At 39.0% G+C, this 21,719-nt stretch overlaps 1 protein-coding gene across 1 annotated transcript in view; it reads left to right on the top strand.

Moving 5' to 3' along the window:
• The window catches only part of Cep128 (centrosomal protein 128), a 363,113-nt gene that overhangs the window by 297,956 nt on the left and 43,438 nt on the right, over nucleotides 1-21,719 (top strand). Inside the window, exon 22 of the mRNA XM_004649677.2 lies at nucleotides 16,038-16,061. Within this exon, the coding sequence (XP_004649734.2) occupies nucleotides 16,038-16,061 (24 nt within the window). The remainder of the gene's footprint in view (nucleotides 1-16,037; nucleotides 16,062-21,719) is intronic.

The following is a 21,719-nucleotide window of genomic DNA, read 5'->3' on the forward strand; positions in this document are numbered from 1 at the left end:
GGAAGGAGGATCACTGTGACTTTGAAGCCACCCTGAGACGACATAGTGAATTCCAGGTCAGTCTGGGCTAGACTGAAACCCTACCTCGAAAAACCAAAACCAAACAAACAAATAATATATATACATATACACACACACACATTATATATGTATATATAGTTAGCTAGGCATGGTGGTGCATATCTTTAATCCTATCACTCTGGAGCCAGAGGTAGAAGAATTGCCAAGAGGTCAAGGCCACCTTGAGACGACATAATGAATTTCAGATCAGCCTGGACTAGAGTGACACCCTACCTCGAAACACAAAAACCAAAAAAGAACATGGTATCATAAAGCTTATCAAAGGATGTTTCAATGGGAAAATAGTTCAGAGATCAGAAAAAAATATGTTGTATCTATCGTACTGGATTTTAATTTTGAAAATAAGTTTACTGCTCAACGAGTTATTTTTTACTCTCATAATTGAGAAATGACTCTCGTGTGACTCATCTCACAAATGTTTGTCCTCTAGCACACAGCCTCGCCATCCTAAGTACTCCGTAAATTTCTCCGGGCTGAGCAAATGAATGCCCCCCTAACTTTATTTATTAAGCATAAGTTTCTGGTTCACCTCAAGGTCTTCCCACTGAAAAACAATATCCATGTTTGATCTAGAGTTCATTTGCATGTAAGTATTTTAGTGGTGACCTTCAAGTAATGTCATTCCCTCTTACTCACACATACATACATGCACATACACTTTCTCTGTTTCATTCTTTTTCCTTAATGTACTTATTCTACTCTCTCTCCTTCATGAAATGTATTGAAATTAAAAAAAGCCAAGAAGCAGGTACTTTGGCAAGGGTAGTAAGAAGTGGTGAGAAAAGACAAAAATAGACTTCTGGTTAAGATGGCGGCGTAGGTACCATGCCAAAGCAGCCTAGGGGGGAAAAAGACCGAAAAAACTCAGCAAAATACACACTTTTACTAAAAAGTGAGGTGTATAGGAAATTGAAATGGCAGTGAAGAAGTAGAAGAGATCCAGAGCCCGCACAGGCCGGCAAAAGCGGCCCCGGCAGCTCCGCCAACCGCGGAGGCAGCAAAGCCACCAGACTCGGCTCCAGCCGCAGGAAAAGCCAGGTGCAGGAGCTTCCCCTCACACCACGCTCTCTGCAGCTCAGGAAACATGAAGGGAGAGCGGCAGCGAGCAACGGAGGAGCAGACCGCGAGGTAGAAGCACACGTGGAGCAGCAAGAGAACCAGAGCAGCTGCGGCTCCCTCCCCTCCCCCACCACCTGAGCCCAGCTCCAGCGAACAGAGCAGCGGTCCCAGGACCTGGCCACGCCAACTTGAGTGAACAGCGGGACCGAAGCAGGAGCAGAGTCTGGCAGCAACATCAGCGGTAACAGCAGCCCCAGCAGCAGCAGATCCAGCAGCAGCAGCGGAGGATCCAGCAGTGGCAGCTAAAGCAGCAGCAGTGGTGGGCCCAGCAGAAGTGACAGACCCAGCAGTGTCAGCTTTAGCAGCAGTGGCGGTTCCAGCAGCAGGGGTGCCGATCCTCAGGGCCATAGTTGCCAGGCTCAGTTTGCCCTGCAGGAAAAGCCAGTGCCCAGCTCCAGAAATTAGAACAGCAGCCCAACGACTCAGCCAGCAACTTGACTGAGACCAAAATCATCCAAAAAGGTAACTGGGATTGATTGCACCAGGGAAGGGTCTCACTTGGTCACAAGCTGGCTTGGATCCTTCAACAGACCAGAAATCTTAACCTCTTTGTTGATAGAGGATCTGGTTGTTATACCTACTCTTTGTTTTTTGTTTTTTTGTTTTTTATTTTTCAAGGTAGGGTCTCACTGTAGCTCGGGCTGACCTAGATTTCACTATGGAGTCTCAGGCTGGCCTCGAACTCACAGCAATCCTCCTACCTCTGCCTCCTGAGTGCTGGGATTAAAGGCGTGTGCCACCATGCCCGGCTAATACCTACTCTTGCATAAATATTTGGTGCTATTTTTGATTGAATGTGTACAGTGTTTAGTTCAATTTTAGAATCTACCTGTATTTTATTCCACTCAGCCTACTTGAATACTCCCATAGCAGGGAAACTCAACCCCTAGGAACACCTTTGTAGATACTCTGAGAGCCTTAAGAGCCACACCTAACACCTTAAGCTCCTATCCTGAAGATATATAACATCAAATCAATTGATACAGCCAAGAATACCTAGCTAGCTAGAAAATCCAAGCATTAACTTAATCCAAGATGCAAAAAATATATGCATTATAACACAAGAAACACTAAAAAGCAAGACAATATAAATCCACCTAACAGTATTAATGCATCAGAAATGACCTCCAGTGAGAATGAGTTAGAGGAAATGCCTGAGAAAGATTTCAAAAGAATGATTGTAAATATGGTCAAAGAAGTCAGAGAACAAATCAAAGGACTCAAAGAGGAACTCAAAGAGGAAATCAAAGATGCAGGACACCAATTTCATGAAATAAAGAAGGCAATACAAGACATAAATAAGGAAGTAGAAATAATAAAGAAAAACCAGTCAGAATTACTAGCAATGAAGAACACAGTTAATGAAATAAAAAACTCTGTAGAAAAGACAAAAATAGCCATGGAGAAGGGAGTGGGCAGCCAGGAATAGAAAGATATACCAAACTCTTACTGGGAGCTTACATCACCTGGTTTTGTGGTGTGTGTGTGTGTGTGTGTGTGTCCTTCATTTGCAGTTACAGTGTGTGGTGCTCTTCTTAAAAACAAAGTCTTGTCTTTGACTAGTACTTTGTGGTGTAGTATCAGAGTTCTTTTTGCACGTGGGATTGAGGTACATTGTAGGGAAAAAAAAAGTCCCTTTTTTAATCTTTTTGAACTCAGTAGAAACGTTTCAGAGAGACACAAAAGGCAGTCCATTTTTCTCAGTCCCATTGTTGAAGTTTGTTCAGCAGCTCGGCTCCTTGCTGATGGCTCATGGTAATAGGCGCTTGTGGGGGCTTGGAGTGATGAGTGCTGCTGGCTTTTGTTTCCGTTATTAAAATACCAACCTGTTTGGCACAGTTTTCATTGATTTCTTATTTTTCCTTTCTGCTGCCATGTCAACTCCAAAATGTAATGTGCACTTAAGGTGTTTGCTGAAAAAAAGCATCAGAGTGCCACCCACAAAAGTCACTAAACAGAGTAAGAGAATTTATTATGAAGGGACAGTAGTAATATTAATGTCACAGGACTGACGATGACTGTGGTGAGAAATGTGCACAGCCTGGTCCCTGGTAGGTGCTCAGTAACTGTGCACTCGCTTCTGCTATTGACATTTGTGACACTGCTTACCGTGGCGTGTGTTAAAAGATACACACACAGCCTCCGCTTTTGCCTGCCTGCCTTCTCTCCCATCCCTTCTTCTCTCTTTCTTCTGCCCCCCCATGAGAATCATGTAACTGAAACTCATGTGTAGGACAATGAAGCAATATTATAATTATAATATTTATATTATATAATAATTATATAATTACAATAATAATTATAACAATAAACAAATGAAAGAGTAGAAAAGATACAATGTGGCAAGGTACAATGTGGCAGGGATGGGATTGGTTATCAGTCTTGTTTCGAGAAGAATGGAAGCACTTCCATTGAGGAGCATACTATCTAGACCTAGGGGTAGTCACAAATATTCCCCGACACATTCCTTGATATCATTAGAAGTAATATTAAATTGATCTAAAGCCTTTGTTTGAAAGGGGATTATTATTTGAAAAAAATAAATGATTCTCTGAGACCTGCGCAAAGCTGTGCACAGAATAATATTTTAAATTTTCAATGACATGCTTCTTTTTAGGTGACCCATAATTACATTGAATTGCTCTCTTCATTGGCTTTTACAATGAAGTCATGATGGTGGTGGTGGTTTTGAGAACTTTTTTTTCTTTTTTGGTTTTGAAGGTAGGGTCTCACTCTGGTCCAGGCCAACCCAGAATTCACTATGTAGTCTCAGGGTGGCCTCAAACTCACAGCGATCCACGATCCTCCTGCCTCTGCCTCCCGAGTGCTGGGATTCAAGGTGTGTGCTAACACGCCTGGCTGTTTTGAGAACTTTTAGAGTTGCAGGAGAAGGTGATCCATGGCGCTTGGCATGCTGCCGTGCTTCGTCACAGCTCTTCCCTCTGGTGGAAAGGAGAAGATAACCTTCACCATGGCTGCTTCTCCACTTCAGCTCTGAGGTGCTATCCTGCGGCAGCACAGTGCTGGAAAGTGAAATTTCTTGATTTTTTTTTTCTTGCAGAAAGTGTAATAAATATTAATCCAGAGAGTTTATAATAGAGAATGCTAATATAGAATTGGCAGGCACATTGTGGAAGATAACTGAGCAAAACCACTGAAAATGGGATTGACACAGACTAAGGAAAGTCCTGTAAGAAGCCGGTGAGATAGTGCATTAACAAGCCAGTGGACCAAGATGTTTCCAGGCCTATTGAGAAGCAACCAGAGGAGCAAAGGGGCTGGTGGTAAAACATCTGGAAATTTCCAGGGGGTTGCTGTCAATCATGTGTGCCAGGCTGTAGAATACCTGTGCTTTCTTTCAAGCCACACATTTGTTTAGGAATTTTCCATGCTGTGGGTAGAAACCAAGGAGTGGGACAGCTAAGAACCTCTGCAAAGTAGCTTTAGAAGGGGTAATGGTGAAGTGGATGCCTGCCTTGCCCAGGAGGATAGAAGCAGTTGATTTCCCCAAGTAGTCTTGTTCTCTTGGAGGTAAAGACATTTTTAGAATTCCTTTTTTTGTTTGTTTGTTTGTTTTCAAGATAGGCTTTCACTCCAGCCCAGGCTGACCTGGAATTCACTGTGTAGTCTCAGGGTGGCCTCGAACTCAGGGATCCTCCTATCTTTGCCTCCAGAGTGCTGGGATTAAAGGCATGTGCCACCATGCCCAACTCATTTTTAGAATTCTTAATCTGAGTAAATTGATAGTTGGGGATGGTGTGTGTGCTTAAACTAGAAGGCCATGCAATTACTTGTTCATTCCTGGGATGAATCTTGAGAGGTATAATGGTCTGTTTATAAATTTAGAAAACAAAATGTTATACATACTGCTCTTCTTCCCCAGATGCATCCCTAGGAATTTAGGCAAATGTCTGAACATGTGTGTGTGTGTGTGTGTGTGTATATATATATATATTTTTTTTTTTTTTTCACAGCTCGAAGTGGAAAAATGTTCTAAACAGTGACATGAGCATAAGTACACATGAGTGGCTCTGGGTGATAGCAGAGTGGGTGATCCTTTGCCACTCACAGGATCAGGTGATAGAAGGACTGGGTATAATCTCTGTTTCCTAGGGATTGAAGACACTCACCAAGCCTCAAGTTTGGTATGAGGTTTCAGGAGACATGAAGCATTAGCCGTCTATCTTGGGGTCAAGCAGGGTCTTGGCTCATTAGATTTGGACACTTCAATTTACTACAGGAGGCCTCTGGGGAGCAGGGAATCCAGCTTAGTTAAGTAGATTACACCTGAAATTTTAGTGATCATTAAATTTTATCACCTTGTTTTACCTGAAACTTGCAACTTAATTTTAATTCCAAATTTATGACAGAATAAAATTTGAAAATAGAATACCCTGAGAGAAGTATTCTTAATGTCTGAACATACACAAGGGGGTTGACTAGGCTATTTTCTTTTGAGAATAAAAAGTGTAGAAGTGTGCTGAGCTTTGTTTATCCATGGGGTGGAAGCATGTCTTCAGGACTCAGCAGTTTCTTTGAGTCCAGCTCCTACAGACGCCTCTTCAAAGACTACAGACACCATTTGGAAACATTTAAAAATGTGAGATAAAGCAGTCTTTTAGAGGCCAGATTTACTCTGTGACAGAAAGCTTATTAAAGTATAGTAAAATAAAATCTTGGCAGTAAAAACAATCTGGGTGCCTTTTACAGACTTGCTAAGTCACTTTTCTAGGGACCAGGATCATGTGATGCAACTTTGTGCACCTTCTCCTTGACAGTGGGCTTCACAAAGGCAGCACCTCAGGAGAACCCCTCCAGGCCAGCATCAGGGCCCCCCTGTGCCCTTGCCACTCATGTTTTGGTCAGAAAAAAAAGAGACATTGCCTAGCACATCATGACGTTTTAGGGTGTTGAGCTTGGCAGCTTCATTGGCATTGCTAAATTTAAGGAATCACATCTAGACCATTCTCTGTCATATGTTACTGCTTACGCCTCTCGGATCACATCTCTAGCTAGGATTCCCACTTAGGAGAACGTCCATTTCAATCCATTTTGTCTTCTACATCCTGATAACAATGGCAATTGTGAAAAGCAGTATTGTAGGTAATGATTATAGTGTACAACAGACTTGGAAACACATGGTCAGCAATACCTTTCAGGTTGAAACAAATTTCCATGAATGGTAAACAACTCTCTTAAATTTTTGCATATTAATAGGATATCACTGAAAGAAAGTGATTGTCTTCCTTCCCAATTGCTGGCTGGTTTTCACCAATATAAAGCAATACTGTGGAGGACTTCACAGTCTGTGATCTTGAAGACTCATTATGTTTAAACTTAACAAATAATTCATGTATATTCATTAACTCCTGTCAAGTTTGTGGTAAGTCAAAGCCAGACTTTGTGGGGCACACTTGTAATCCCAGTACTCAGTAGGCTGTGGCAGGAGGATTGTCTGTGAGTTCCAAGCCAACTGAGGCTATAACATTAGACTATTTCCAGAGACAAAACAAAAGAAAAAGAGATTGTGCTACATTAGCCCCAAAGTGATGGTCTATGCATCAGCCGAGGGGGGATACTTACCTCTGGGTCATTGGTGAATTACTATAATAGCTATACCACAATTCTTTGTCTCATGTGCTCTGCTAACGTTGTTAACTCTGTGCCATTCACTCCTCACAGCAATCCTGTAAGGCAGACACCACTGTTTCATTTGGTAGATAAAGACACTGAAGCAGCTTAGGCAGCCACTTAAGTGCCAGGGCTAGGACTTATTTTCGAGTTGGCTTGGCTCCTCACATTATACCTACATGCCTTAAGAGGTTGGAGACCAGAAGTTACCACCACCACCTGTGTTTGCCCAAGTTCCTGAATTTTATTTCTTTTAATTTTCATTTTTAAGAAAATAATTGATTGCCAGCTATATAGGTATTTATTGCAATTAAAATGCTCTCTACTTCCTCATAATAAAAGACTAACCAAAAAGGTAACTTTTAGAGCACATTACACTAGTCAGACAGCATTGGAGACTTAGCAGTGAAGCTTCTTAGTGGGTTTCTATAACTTTACAGCCACTTGGAAGCCATTAGCCTCTAACTTTATGTACATTCAATGAGCAGGATAATGTCAGGTATATTTACCAGCATGTGAGGGGGATTTTGATTTGTGGTGCAAGGTTCTGAACAATCCAGAAACCTCAAACACTTCTAGGAAGTAGAAGGGATCATTTTTCTTTTTCCATTCTGCACCTTTTCTTTTTGCTAATTCATCATGTTTTAAACAAACAGGCTGCAGAAAGTTGTTATTAAAGCCCTCCTCAGGCTTCTTCAATTTCAGTTTTAAACAAAGTTCAAAATATTCTGGCAAAAAATTAAAGGCAACATTAGAAGGTTTCCATAAATTTTAAATTGTGCAAAAAGTGATAAAATGAGCTAGAAAATGGCTAATAAGCATTTCCTCTTATCATAATCAGTGATTATCCTGGTTTTTAAAATTAGCTCTAAAGACTCCTTTTCCAGAGTCTCTAAATTGTATGACTAGTCCAGACTGAAGGTCTTAGAATTATAGTGCTTCTTTTTCAAGGTAAGGAGACTTATCAGCATGTTTGTAAATGACATTTGATGTCCGTTCATATTTCTATTATATTTGTCAATTAAATGAGACAGAAAGTATAACCTATAATAGATATGCACCTTTAATATACATTCTAGCCAGACCAGAAGTCATTATTTTTTCAGTATTAGGAAAAAAAAATGAACTTGTCAGAAATGAAGCAAGGGTTGGAGGTCATGGACCACATATGAACTTTTGATGACTATAGTCCGGATCCTAAAGAACTAGGGTACCAGCTAAATAGCAGTGTAATTTAACTGCGTAGTATCTCAGCTAATTAAGTTGAGATCTTTGCTCTCCTTCATCTTTTTTTCTTCTGTTTCCATAGTGGGTTTGAATCCATGTGCTATAGCTGGTCTGTTCTTAAGACTCCAAAGAAGTAAGGAGGAGCTGGAACTGACTTAAGAAAACATATGGCAAAAAAACAACCTCTTTTATTATGTAGTGAAATAAATATAAAAATGTGTACAAATAACAGTTTTATTTGAACATTAAATTTTATTGTGATACAGTATGTGTTCATTACATTGTCACCTGACATCTGTTACAGATGAAGTTCTAGAATGCAGTTCTGTCACATGTAATTTTAAGAAGGAGATCTCAGAACTGTTTACAGCATATCTCTAAGCCTACATTATGGAAAAGCACCAACTAGCCTTAAAAGTCATAAAAACGTAGTTATTATCCCTTTTCCCATAAAGTTATTGTCACCATGTGATATTACCATTAGTTTCATTTTCTCAAAACTATTAAGCAGATCATATACATACATACATACATACATGTGTGTGTGTGTATATATATATGTTCCATCTAATTTGTTTTGAAGAATTAGTATAACAGCCTGCTAGGGGCTGAAATCAGAGGATTGTAAATTTGAGGTCAGCGTGGGAAATGCAAGATCATGTTTCAAAAGAGGAAAAAGTAAAAGACATAGAAGAGAGAAGAAATTCCTTTGCTTCAGATAGGAATGGGTTATAGTCTGTTTGTGACTTTAAGTGAAATTATTAATATCTTTTCATTCAGATTTTTTAAGTATTAAAAACAAGAAAACAGGTTAAAAGTAATAAATGCAATTTCTGTTATTTAAATGAATAACGTAGATATTTGATAGTGATAAAGAGATGTTTTATTAACAGACACATTCCCTTTTGTTCTTGAATTTAAAATAAATGTTTACTTGTAAGCAGAGAGAGGAAACAGGCAGAGAGAATGGGCACACAGGGCCTCTAACCACTGCAAATGTATTCCAGAACAGTGTTCCACTTTGTCCATCTGGTTTCACGTGGGTACTGGGGAATTGAACCAGGGTCTTTAGGCTTTGCAGGCAAGCACCTTAACTGCTGAGCCATCTCTTCAACCCTGTTCTTGAATCTTAGTTAAGGAGATCTTTCTTGTTCTGGACCTTGGCATTGCTGCTCCTTTTCTGTAATTCTTCTAGTTCATTTTGATCCTTTAGGTTCCAGCTCAGATGTTACCTATTCATGAGGATTTAACATTACATTTTACTCAATCTCAACCTCTGCCCTGACACCAGACAGTACTGCTTACTTTGTTTATATTGCTATTTTTTTTTTCTTTCTGTGTCCTTTGAAATGTGAACTGCAGAGAGAAAAGGCTGACCTTAATATTGTTGATCCGGTGTTCTACAAAAGGTCTATCTCAATAAATTTGAATGGACGACTGAAGTAAACAAGTGCATAGATGAGAGGAAGCAAAGAAGGTAGTAAGCGTAAGACACAGGAAGAGAATGAATAAAGATTGGTAATAAAGAACATGAAGAAATTTACATGGCCTCAGGGCAGTTTAAATTCTAGGGATGGATATGTGGATGCAACTTTTTAATTGTGTTTACAAGTTGAGTAAAATGGTATGCTGGGTCTCTCTCTAGTGTTCTCTCTGTCTCCCCTACCCTCTCTCTTTCCCCACTGCCCCCATCTCATCTTATAGAAATCTACAGGGTTTTCCTCAGAGGGACCTCTGTCAAGCACAAAATAACTTTTAAAAGATAATACCTTACTATATGGGTAACTACACTTCCTTTAAAGGGCCAAGCTTAAATATCTTGACTTGTGGATATATTATGCTCTCTTACAGCTGGTTTATTCTGCATCTTAGCATGGAAACAGCCACAGACAACATGTAAGCAAACGATCAGGCCACGTTCTATCAGAGCCTTGTTTATGGACACTGAAATTTGGATTTCACACAATTTTCACATCACAAAATATTATCCTTTGATTTAATTCAACCAAATAAAATATAAAGACCATTTTTAGCTGATGGTCCTATAAAAACAGGTGGCTGGCTGGATTTGGCCCACTTTTTGGACTCCTGAACTAGTTTAATGATAATCTGTTTTAAAAATGTGTTTGCCTTTTAAAGACGAACTGGCGTGGGGGAGTCCAAGAATAAATTTTTGAGTTCTACAAAGAATTTTCTGTTACTAGAATTTAGAATAATCTGGCATGTGGAAGGAAAGTATAATTTGGGGTAATCAGACCTTCCTGCTCTGCTCCCCTCACGTGGTGTTGAGGCTCCAGTACCCACCCGGGAGCCTGCAAGTCTGAGCAGCTTCCACGGCTGTGTGAAAGCGCCCCGGGGGCAGCTGTTAGCATGCCACCATCTTGCCTTTGCCTTCACTGTTTAGGCTCAGGATCCAGGATCAGTTGCTTCCAGTATAATTTTGTGAAAGTAGGACAATTGAGGACACTCTGAACTAAATCTACTACTAGTTTTCATTTATAAATCTGAAGATAAAAATGTTTGAAATTTCCAGTAATGATTTCTCTAAAATAAGTCACTGTAAGTTGGGAAAGGACCATATTTGTGGAATCATCTTAAAGAACTATATGTTAATTTCTCTAATTCAAAAATTTTAAAGTTAGTTTGAAATTAGTCTTATTTATGTTATTTTTATAGCTATTACTATTTTGAGCACTTCCAACTCTTACAAATCCCATCTCTCTTAAACAGCCGCATCTTCTGTTTAAACTTCCATCTTGGGAAGACGATAGTCAGACTGCAGTGAAAAATCAGAATGCAGCTCATTTTGAAGAAAAAGCAGTTAAGTATTTCATAGGTAGGAATATTTAGGATATTTGAAACTGAATAGTTGAAAATATATCTTTTTTATTTTAGGGCATACTGGAAAATCCAGCCTTCTGGTATGCATCCCAGAAGAACATCTAAACAAGTTACTCACTTTTTTTTCCCTCATTTATTTTAGATAAAAAGAGTAGTTTCCCATTGATTATGAGAGACTAGCTAATCCCTTAAATAATACCTTTTCCTTCTTGCCTGTTCATGTATAATGGGAAATGCAGATTAAAAGTGGAATTTTAATCTTAGTCTAACTAAATTAGGAAGAGGAAAGAATTAACTTACATCTGCAAATAATGTTGTTTCCCATCTTTGTCTTAAGTCTTGAGTATCCTTTTCAGCAAACCCTCCAGTGTGTAATGCTGGAAAGCAGTTGTGTGTAGAAATGTATAGGAATACAGGAAGGAAATGGGTGAGAGCTAGGGACCAAGAATGCCCCATGTGCTTTCATCCCGAGTATACAACTCTACATGCATGCACGTTGTGATGTTGGTCATTGGAACTGCATGAAGGTAAGCATTTTGACCCCTAAGGTGGACTGTGAGGTGGTTTCATTAATGACTCATCTGGGTGATGTCCAAGAAGTTGTTTAGGCAAAAGGCTTCTCCAGTTTCAGGTTTTCTTATGGACATTCTCATCTAAGAAGCCCAGGGGATGCATGCCCTTTCTCAGGGAGTATCACCAGGCCTGCCATGTTTGATTTGTACCCCTTTCCCACCTGAACATGAAAGCATACCCTATTGTTTCCACAAGTTCTACCTGCCATGGCTCTGCTCATAAATCATGCCATGATTTCTTTTGCACTATGATTTGCATAGGAGTTCAGAGCATATTTTGCTGATGTATGACTAACCTTACACTGGAGACATGTACTTATTTTGTAAAATGTAAATCCTTGGGGAAAAATTACAGTGTGTTGGTTTCCAAGTGGCTGGCTTTCTTTCTCTAGCACTTGACTCCTGTTCGTGCATGTCAATGGAGGAATAGTCAGTCTTAGAAATTACAACAGTTGTCAGTGCATTGCCCTAACCACAATCATATTCTATTTTATCTGCAAATAAGTTTGGCTTGTGCTCCAGCCCAGATGCCTCTCACTGAACAAATGACTGTGTACGTGTGACTAGCCATACCACCGAGGACTTGGGCAGTCCTGGGAGACAGATAATTTGTTGGCTTTTCTTCTTCATTTTGTTATGTCTTGCAGGCATACTCCAACATATTACATTGTACCTTCAAAAAAGAATCTTGACTTGTTTTTTTGACTTTGATTTAGTTTGTGATTTGAAATACACACACACACACACACACACACACACACACACACACACACACAAATAAATTAAGTTCCAAAACCAGGCAGGGAATATGGCTCAGTGATTAAAGGCTTGCAAAGCCTGTTGCCTGGGTTCAATTCTCCAGCGTCCACATAAAAGTGGAACAAAAGTGACACATGTGTCTGGTGTTCATTTAGAGCAGTGAGAGACACTGGCATTCCCATACGTGCGTGAGCATGCGTATACACCCACACAACACACTTAAAGAAAGACAAAATGGGTAAATATGATATTTTTCAGTATTAGTTTCAGGTCCTTTAAGTGAACCCTTATAGAGACAAACCAATGGCCTCATTTCCATCTTCATCTTATTTATCTGCCCACTTGTGTTCCTCACCCTACAAACCAGCATACAACCCTCTTTTGCATTTCCCTGAGCAGTAGATACAAGTGTATATCCCATTCTAGTGTAAGTATACTGTCCGTCTCTCCTGACCACACTCCTTGTACTTCATACTTGATAATGATCACTAATGACCTCATCACAAACAACCAAGAGCCAAAATGCCAACCTGAGCTTGATGTGGAAGAAGGGAACAGAGCAGCAGGTGGCCCTTGGGAAGGAGTAATATTTGAGGCAGACACTGGAAAGGTGCCTAAGACCCTGTAGTCTGTTTTGGTGTTCTGTGATTGTTCTTGCTTCTCGGATGTTTTCCATGCCCAGAGTGAATAGCAGGTAACAAGACACCCTGCTAGGTTATAGGAAATTCCCCTTTATACTGGCTTCATTGATAAGTTAAGATGCTGGGTGATTTAGTGACAACCTACTTAGACAAAATCTTTCTGCATTATGTATTGTGTTGGTTTTGTTTTTCTCACTATTTTGTCTTCTTAAATCTCTGTTTTTCCTCAGTTTATTTTACACTACCATATGAAGTACATTTTTGGGATGGCCAGTAGAGGCTTGCCCTTTCCTTTTTTTTTTTTTTTTTTTTTAACCATCTTCACATTTGTGAAAGAATGCATTTGAAGTAATTGTTTCTTTTAATTATTAAACTGTGACTGGCAGTCTAGTAAATGTTACGGGGATGTTCCTAGAAGGAAACATGTACAAATGACTTACATTTCCATCTGTGTTTGTGAGATAGAGAGGGGGTAGGAGGGAGAGGTAGAGATAGATATCAGGGTAACTGTGTGTCCATTACACTGAATGGGCATTGACTGGTGCACCACCATGCAGTGGTCTTTGGGTAAAGCCCAGTAAGGTTTTGTGCCTTTGAATCTGTGTGGGTTTTTCTTTTTGAAAATTATATATCCATCATGACCCTTCATTCCCAAAAGGAGTTTTAGAACTGATTATGTACTCCTCTGGCATCTTTGACTTGGAAAAAATAGAGATTTGTTTTGTTAGGCTTAGATGACAGCGTTTTCCCCCATGTTAATGTTATACTCAGTGCCTCCTCAGAAAATGTATATTATTGTAATGAAGTAACTATACTTGTTCTATTGTATTTGCCAGAGGTGGGAGAATTATTATTTAGACCTCTAAGCTTCTAATTCATTACTTAGATGTGATGGCTGAATCAATATGTCTAATTGATTGGTTCAGCTGAATCAAGTAAACTGTTAATGATCAGGTACTTAGATACCAGTTATCCATTTCATGCTCATTTCCTAACTTAACTGACATATTTTCCCATTTCAGTGATGCTAATGGATTTGCCTTGGTTTATTCATAAGCTCCATTGTCACCAAGCAGCACATGAATATCTGTGGCTCAAGGCAGTTCTTAACCCAATCATAAAAGGTTAAAATATATTTTTGATAGTACACATGCTGTAGGCTTACCCAAAATTATAATTCTCTCTGCTTGAACTGTCAAGCCTTGGGTACATTAAAACATAAGGTAGCAGCATTTTTTTCCCTTCAAAAGAAAGTGTCTGATGTTTCCTTAGTCATAAGAAGACCTATGAGCACTGCCTATTTAACTTAATGGCTGTGTTGTAATTACTTATACAGCCACAGAGGGGACGTTTTAATATCACCATTTGCTGCTACTCTAGGTGTATCTTAGACTTTTCCTTTCTTATAATTGAAGAAAAGTACAAAAAGAATTCCCCCCCGCTCTTTCTCTCTCTCTCTCTCTCTCTCTCTCTCTCTCTCTCTCTCACACACACACACACCATTTTCAATGATAGTCACTTAATGTTTCAAAATACATTAAGTTTAAGCCAGTTGTAGTGGTGCACTCCTTTAAGCCCAGCACTCAGGAGGCAATGATAGGATCGCCATGAGTTCGAGGCCACTCTGAGAATACAGAGTGAATTCCAGGTCAGCCTGAGGTAGAGTGAGACCCTGCCTAGAAAGAAAAAAAAAAAAGCACATTAAGTTTTGAAATCATTTTAGCTCAAGAAGTTTAGGAGTTGTTTCTTTTTATAGCCTACAATGGAGACATTAAAACTACAGTTTAGACAAAGCTCACTAATGGCTGGTACTTAATAGTTGTTGACTGACAAACTGAACAGCAGAAACTGCACTTTACTCTTCCCTAATTTCTTGATTTGTCTAACATTCATTTTTCACTACATACTACTTTGGCACCACTTGGAAGAAAGCAAGCTGTAGACAATAGTACACTTACATATATAGAGTGCTAGTGACATGCAAGTGGTACTGTTTTGAGGGCGTGGGGCCTTCATCTTTTAGACCAGGCACATATTTTGTTCTGTTTTGTTTTTCGAGGTAGGGTTTCACTGTAACTCAGGCTGACCTGGACCTTACTATGTAGTCTCAGGGTGGCCTCAAACTCATGGCAGCCCTCTTACCTCTGCCTCCTAAGTGCCAGCATTAAAGGCATGCTTCACCGTGCCTGGTTCTAGGCACATATTTTAAAGTCATATCATATAAATTCAAATAAAATTCAGATACTTAGCATAAATCCGAATGGTACCAACTTATCTTTACCATACCTGGGATAAGAATGAAAAGAGGATTGATTTTGGTTTTACTGTTTTGACACCATGTGAAATCACTTATTTCAGGTCAATCTTATGTGTTCTTTTAAAATAAAGCAACCCTAAATCGTCAGTCACAAACCCATGTTATAGGGAAAAACTCAATACCAAAGTAGGGAGGGTAAATATTTTGACCTCTCCAACATGGACAATATGTACAAACTGAATGCTGCTTCTGTTTGTAAAAGCTACCTAGTGATGTTCTTGTTCAGTCAGTAAAGGATGGTAAAGCATTGCTGGCTGAGTTGCTTTGTCCTAGATGTGCCATGAAGAAGCCGGGTAGCAGAGAACAGAGCTCCCTTGAGGCATTCTAGGCACTTGTGATGGTATTCAAATGCAAGAGTCCATAAATTACCAGTGAAACAGTTACCTTATGAAAATTATGGGGCACAGGTGAAGTCCTCCCAAGTATGCCAAAGAAATGTAATGAGACTGTGACTCAGTAGTCTGCTTTGGGATGGTTTTCTGTTGTATATGATATATTAACTTATGCCCATGTAGCTCATTGTTTACAGGATGGGAGTGTTCAGTTGCATGGATGTCCTATTGCAGAATTCCTCCAGTGAACCCCCAATCTCAAGTGAGGCTAAGAGAATGCTGTCAGGGTCCTGGTTCATTTTGCTCTTCGTTCCTGTGAGACCATGTAGGGCTCTGCGGGGCCACAACACTCCTAGGCTGAATCACGCTCTGTGCCATTGTAGAGCTCATTCGGAATAAGAGTTTTCCGTATTTACGCTTTCCAACTAAATTTTTTGCTAATAGAAGATGAAGTGAAGACCTGCAAACTAAGTAAACCTGTACTGTTTAATGATTATGTATTCTGCTTTCTTTGTAGGACCGTGTAAATGCATTAGAAATGGTAAGTGGGGGCGTTTTCTTTCTTGTATCAGAATTATTGCTGTCTCTTGTGGATTTTAGAGCACACTAAAGGAAGCAGTTCCAGGAAGCATTTGTAAAACTCCCATGGAAATAGCTATGTCTTAAAGGTATGTGGTGGTAGACTTTCTAAATGAAGAATTTTTAATAAAAAAATGTGAGCTTACTGAAGTGGAAATGGCTACCTTGGACAAATATGCCAAGAAAATTTTATAGAAAACATCATTATTTAACCATGATCCATACTTTTGCATTTACTTCTATGTATCAGTCACTGGAAGGGTTGTGTCATGAGAAACTGACCAGAAAGCTGTCTACATTTTGAAGTACAGATTTTTACCATACTGTTTTCAGTTTTCTCCATTATGCAGAAGAGAATGATTAGAACTGATCAGGCTTTTTCTGAATAATCTTACCTGTTGGAATCTAGTATTGGGAAATAACTTTAAGCACATAGCTGTGAGGACTTCATGCTTGTATTATGTATTAGAAAATGACTTATTTATTTTATAATTTTAAAAGCAAAAGCAGCTTATTGTTTGGCACTAAGGTGATAGGTGAAGTGTGGCATCTCCACCCAGCGTGCTGCGATGCTTATAGGGGGGTTCTTTATTCTCATTTCACATTTAAGAAACAAAATCATGTGTAACATGGACTTCATTGATGCCCTCTAGGCCTATAAAGAACCAAAGAAAGTGAGCAGAACTCGTCATGATGATGTTTTAGATACCATTCACAGGTTGGGATTTGTGTTCTGTTTTTCAAGTTACATACATAATAAGGCTGTTATGTGTATGAATTGGAAAAACAAGACTGGGGGTGTCACTCAGTGGTAGAGTGCTTGCCAAGCAATGGACCCAATCTCTAGCATCAAAAAGAAAGTGAGGGACCAGGCTGCAGAGATGGCTTAGCAGTTAAGGCTCTTGCCTGTGAAGCTTAAGGACCCAGGTTCAATTCCCCAGGACCCAAGTAAGCCAGATGTACAAGGTGGTGCAGGCATCTGGAGTATGTTAGGAGTGGCGGGGCACCCTGGTGTGCCCATTCTCTCTCTCCATCTGCCTGTTCCCCTCTTTCACTCTCTTTCCTCTCTTCAACTGTTTCTCAAATAATTAACATTCTACAGAGAAAAAAGAAAAGGAGAGAGAGCAAGGGATGTGAAATGAAAAAAAGAAGAATTTAGAAGAATTGTTAAATCTAATACAGTACCACCTTATGATGAAATTGCCATGCTGCAATTTGGATAAAAGTATAGCAGCACATAAAGACATGGGGTAAATACTGATGGTGCATATTTGTCATTAAAGATCTTTAAGAAACTACATAAAATGTTAAGGGTGTCTTGTGAAACTGGTAATTTTTTATGTGTTTAATGAACAAGAAGGGATAAAAATCTTTTAGATAGTGAAGCTAATAAGTATAATATATTGTGTGAGAAATAGAAATAAAATAACACATTTTTAGCTGGGCACATCTTTAATCCCAGCACTCAGGAGGCAGTGGTAGGAGGATCACCATGAGTTCAAGGCCACCCTCAGGCTACATAGTGTGAATTTCAGGTTAGCCTGGGCTAGAGTGAGACCCTACCTCAAAAAAAAAAATTATAAGTTTTAGGAAATGTTTTTGAGAGTGACACTGTCCATGCCTAATTAGGTAAATCATTCCTGTTTTAGATTTATTTAAGTGTACCATTTATAAAGTATGCTGACCATCTCACTTTCAGTATGATGATGTATACAGGAATGCAAACAATGTTTAATATTCTTCTACATAGGTTTTCCTTGATTTTTAGTAATGCCCTGCCAACAGAATTTGGCTTATGAAGTAAAAGGTCTTTTTAGACATATGAACTCAAAGAGAATTTTTGAGTTTGAGCATCTGGGTTTAGTGTGTAAAGAATATATAGCATCTCAAAAATGATATTTTTCTTGATTCCTACATCAGCAGAAAGGTTAGCATTAAAACAAGTGCATTAAGTTATGAGAATTAAGAGAGAAAATATATTGGGAAATATTTAAGACCCAGTGCTAGGTTATCCTTATCATGGTATGGTCTCATGTTACTTCTTATTTAAGCATTAGAATTATGTCTATGCTATATCCCAAATTAAAAATTATATCAACAAAAATATTAAACTTTTATTAGTATTTGTTAGTCTTTTTATACATCTAACCTCTTACCTATCCTACAATAGAAACTTTAGTTCCTTATCCTTTGGGTACCTCTAGGAGTAAGGTAAAAATTTAAAGTTCTCATGAGAAAAATGAAATTGCTTAAGTGGACTGGGCTTTTACAGTAGCAGTTTTCTCAAAACAGTTTTAATTTGAAATAATTATCATACATAAAACGATAAAATTAAAAAGCTTGGTAATAATGTTAATGTTCAAATGTTATGAAGTCCTTTGACTTCATATGGCATTCTAAGGAGCAGAATTTAATTCACTTGGTAGCCTGTTCAACTGGTAAAATACTTTATGGTTCATAAAATCAAATATGCTGAAAGCAATCTGAAGGTCATTTATTATTCTCTCACAACTCAGCTTTTAGACCACAGGGACATATTGGTGCCCACACTTGTCTGAGTGAGTGTGAAAGTCACATAAGGAATCACATGTAGGGTGAATACCATGGAGTTGCATATGTCACTATTCCAGAAGGGGTAATTAAAACTGATGTTTTATTTACTTGTGTGCATATATATGCGTAGAGGTGCATGTATGCCACAGATTGCATGTGGAGGCCAGAGATTTTAATTCTGGCAATTATTTGGGGTAGTCTCTTTCCCTTCTACTTTATCTCGAGGCAGGGTCTTTCTTGCCTTTGTTGCTTGTATGTTTCCAGATCCTCATGGCTCCCCTCAAATTGATATTGACTCTGTGCGTACAACTTTGCATCCACTTTTAGTGTGCACTGAGAAGGATTGAACTCCAGTCAGCAGGCTGGTTAGCAAGCACCTTTAACCACTTAAGTCATCTCCCAAAAATTAGTAGTTTAATTTTTAAGTTCTCAGATAGTTATAATACCTGAAAGCAGGTATTTTCCCAGCAAGAAATCATTTGGCTTGTAACCAAGTATCGCTTTGTCTGTCTGTCCATTTTCCTCCTCTTCCTCACAGTTTTTCTCCCTTGTTCACCAGTCAGTAATACCTGGATTACAGGTTGCGCTTTCTGCCCAAAGGAATGCCCAAGCTCTGCCTGAAACCCCTGATATGCATAGTGAACTACTTGTGCAATGAGCGAATATGAACGATATGAAGACTCAGTTCTACCTGGCACAAAAGAGCCATAAGAAGTGTTCCATATTGGAAACATGATAAAAGTTTGAGGCAAGAAATGAGCATACATTTTATAGTTTTGAAATAGTTAAAATTATGATTCTTATATATATAGTGAGCTTCTGAAAATGTTAATTTAGCTGACTACTGAGGGAAGAAGATATTGTAGTTGAGTCAAAAGCCATTTGAAAGACAACCACACATATAAACATTGAAGAGAACTAAAGTGAATTGGCTTCTTCAATATGGGAAAAGAATCCAATGGTACTCATGAAACAAAGTTGTCTTTGAACAAAAATCAACTGTTTTCTGTTATTTGCAAGTAGGTTATAAAAGCTCCAAGGCAATGACATATTTGGAGATCTAAGAATCAGAAAGTCTGGAAGAATGTGCTTGGCAAAGCTAATTTCCTATTGAAGACTTTTAAGTCTTTGTTTTATTTCAGAGCCTTTCATATTTTCCCACTATAGATTTACAAGAGATTATCCAGTGAACGTAGCATCATGTAAGGACAATGACGTTCAGAAGTAAGTGCATGCATGTGTGTGTGCATGCCCATCTGTGTGGTGGCCAGAGTGCAACCTTGGGTGTCATGCTGTAGGCATCATTCACCTTTTTTGAGACCAGGTCCCTCATTGTTCTGGAACTCACCACGTTGGCTGGACTAGTTTGCTAATGAAATTCAGGGTCAGCCTGTCTTCCTTTCTCTCACTCTGGGATCACAAATGTGCCTGGCTTGTTTTTAACATCATCAGTTCATGAACTTGAACTCAGATCATCATGCTTGCAAAGCAAGTTATTTATTAAGTAAGCCACCTTCCTAGGGTCCTGATTCTGGAATTTTGAAATACAAACCAAAGTTGAGGCTTGATCTTTTACCCCAAGCATGCAAATAGATTCCTCTTGAAAACAAATTTCTACTGGTTGGGACTTGCTCTTGAGACACTGTTGGGAAGGAGTCTAGTTGCTCTTTGGGGAGGAAAGTTAGGAGGTGGGAAATGGTGGACTTGCTGCTTATTCCTTAGCGGTAGTTTGTATTCAGGAGCTTTGGTTTGGCAAACGGGTAGTAAGAGAGTCAGTGTAGTAGCCATGTCCAGGATAGAGCAGAGTGGTGGGAGACTGCAGGTCACCATGAGGAGGGTATACCTTGGAGGAAAGCCTGCTTTAGAATTGTGCTTAGAAAATGAGCCTGGTCAAAGTGATGTCACTGTGTACAGAGGAGCTAGTAGAGTCCATAAGTGGGAAGTGAAGGAGAAAAGAAAACATAGATACTACTGTAAGAAAGTGAGAAAGCAAAAGGGAGAAAACCCAGGTTTTTGTATTCCTCTCCAATCTCACTGTATTATTTCCATCAGTAGCATTATTTAGATGCTTAAATGACTGTAGTAGCAGAGAAATCCCAAAACAATAGTGAGCTAGGTATAGACAAAAATTACTGTGTGTAATAATCCAAACAATCCTCCCGTTTGTGTGTGGCTTCCTCCTCATGATCCAGTGCCTGTCCCACCTCTGGCCATTATGCGTTTGTGCACTATACGAAGGAAAAGGAAATTAAAGAGAAAATGGCATGCAACTTCCCTTTTGTGAAAACTGAAAGTTGTATGGACGTTCCTGTTCATGTCCTTGTCACCAGAATTTAATGGCATAGTCATATGCTGCTCTAACATTCAGAAAGATAACATATAGACCATAAGACGTTTGGAAAGTTCAAAGCAAACTCTTCACCAGCCCTCAAGTCAGAAAATAAACTATAGAGGAAACCATAAAATATATAAAACTTTTTTATTTTTTGAAGTAGGGTTTTGCTCTATCCTAACCTGGCCTGGAATTCACTGTGTAGTCTCAGGCTGGCCTCAATCTCATGGTGATTCTCCTACCTCTGCCTCCCAAGTGTTGGGATTAAAGGTGTGTGCCACCATGCTCAGCACTAAGGACTTAAAATGCTATACTAAGAAAAAAAGAACAGAATTTAAATTAAGAGAACAATAAAACTAAACAAATCAAAAATAGTAAAACTAGGGGCACAACTAGAAATTACTGAAATACAAAAGAAACGTAGTAAAAATGATAAAATTAAGGTGGCTATTTGACATCCCAGTTGGATTGGATTGAATCGAATCATCCAACTAGAATAGAAAAGACCATTTCTGTTATGAGTGAAGATAGGGGAGAGTGCTGTATGCAATTTGTAATTTACAGTTTGAAAATTAGAAAAAAATAACCACATTTTTAGAAAAATATAATTGTTAAAACTAACAATAATTAACATGAAAATTACCACGACTGAATATTTAAAAAAAAAATTCTTAAGCAACAATCTTAATCTGTCTGACTTTCTCCAGAAGCACCACCAAGACCAGATGATTTCAG

The sequence above is a fragment of the Jaculus jaculus genome, chromosome 7, assembly GCF_020740685.1.
Source record: "Jaculus jaculus isolate mJacJac1 chromosome 7, mJacJac1.mat.Y.cur, whole genome shotgun sequence".
NCBI classification, from domain to species: domain Eukaryota; kingdom Metazoa; phylum Chordata; class Mammalia; order Rodentia; family Dipodidae; genus Jaculus; species Jaculus jaculus.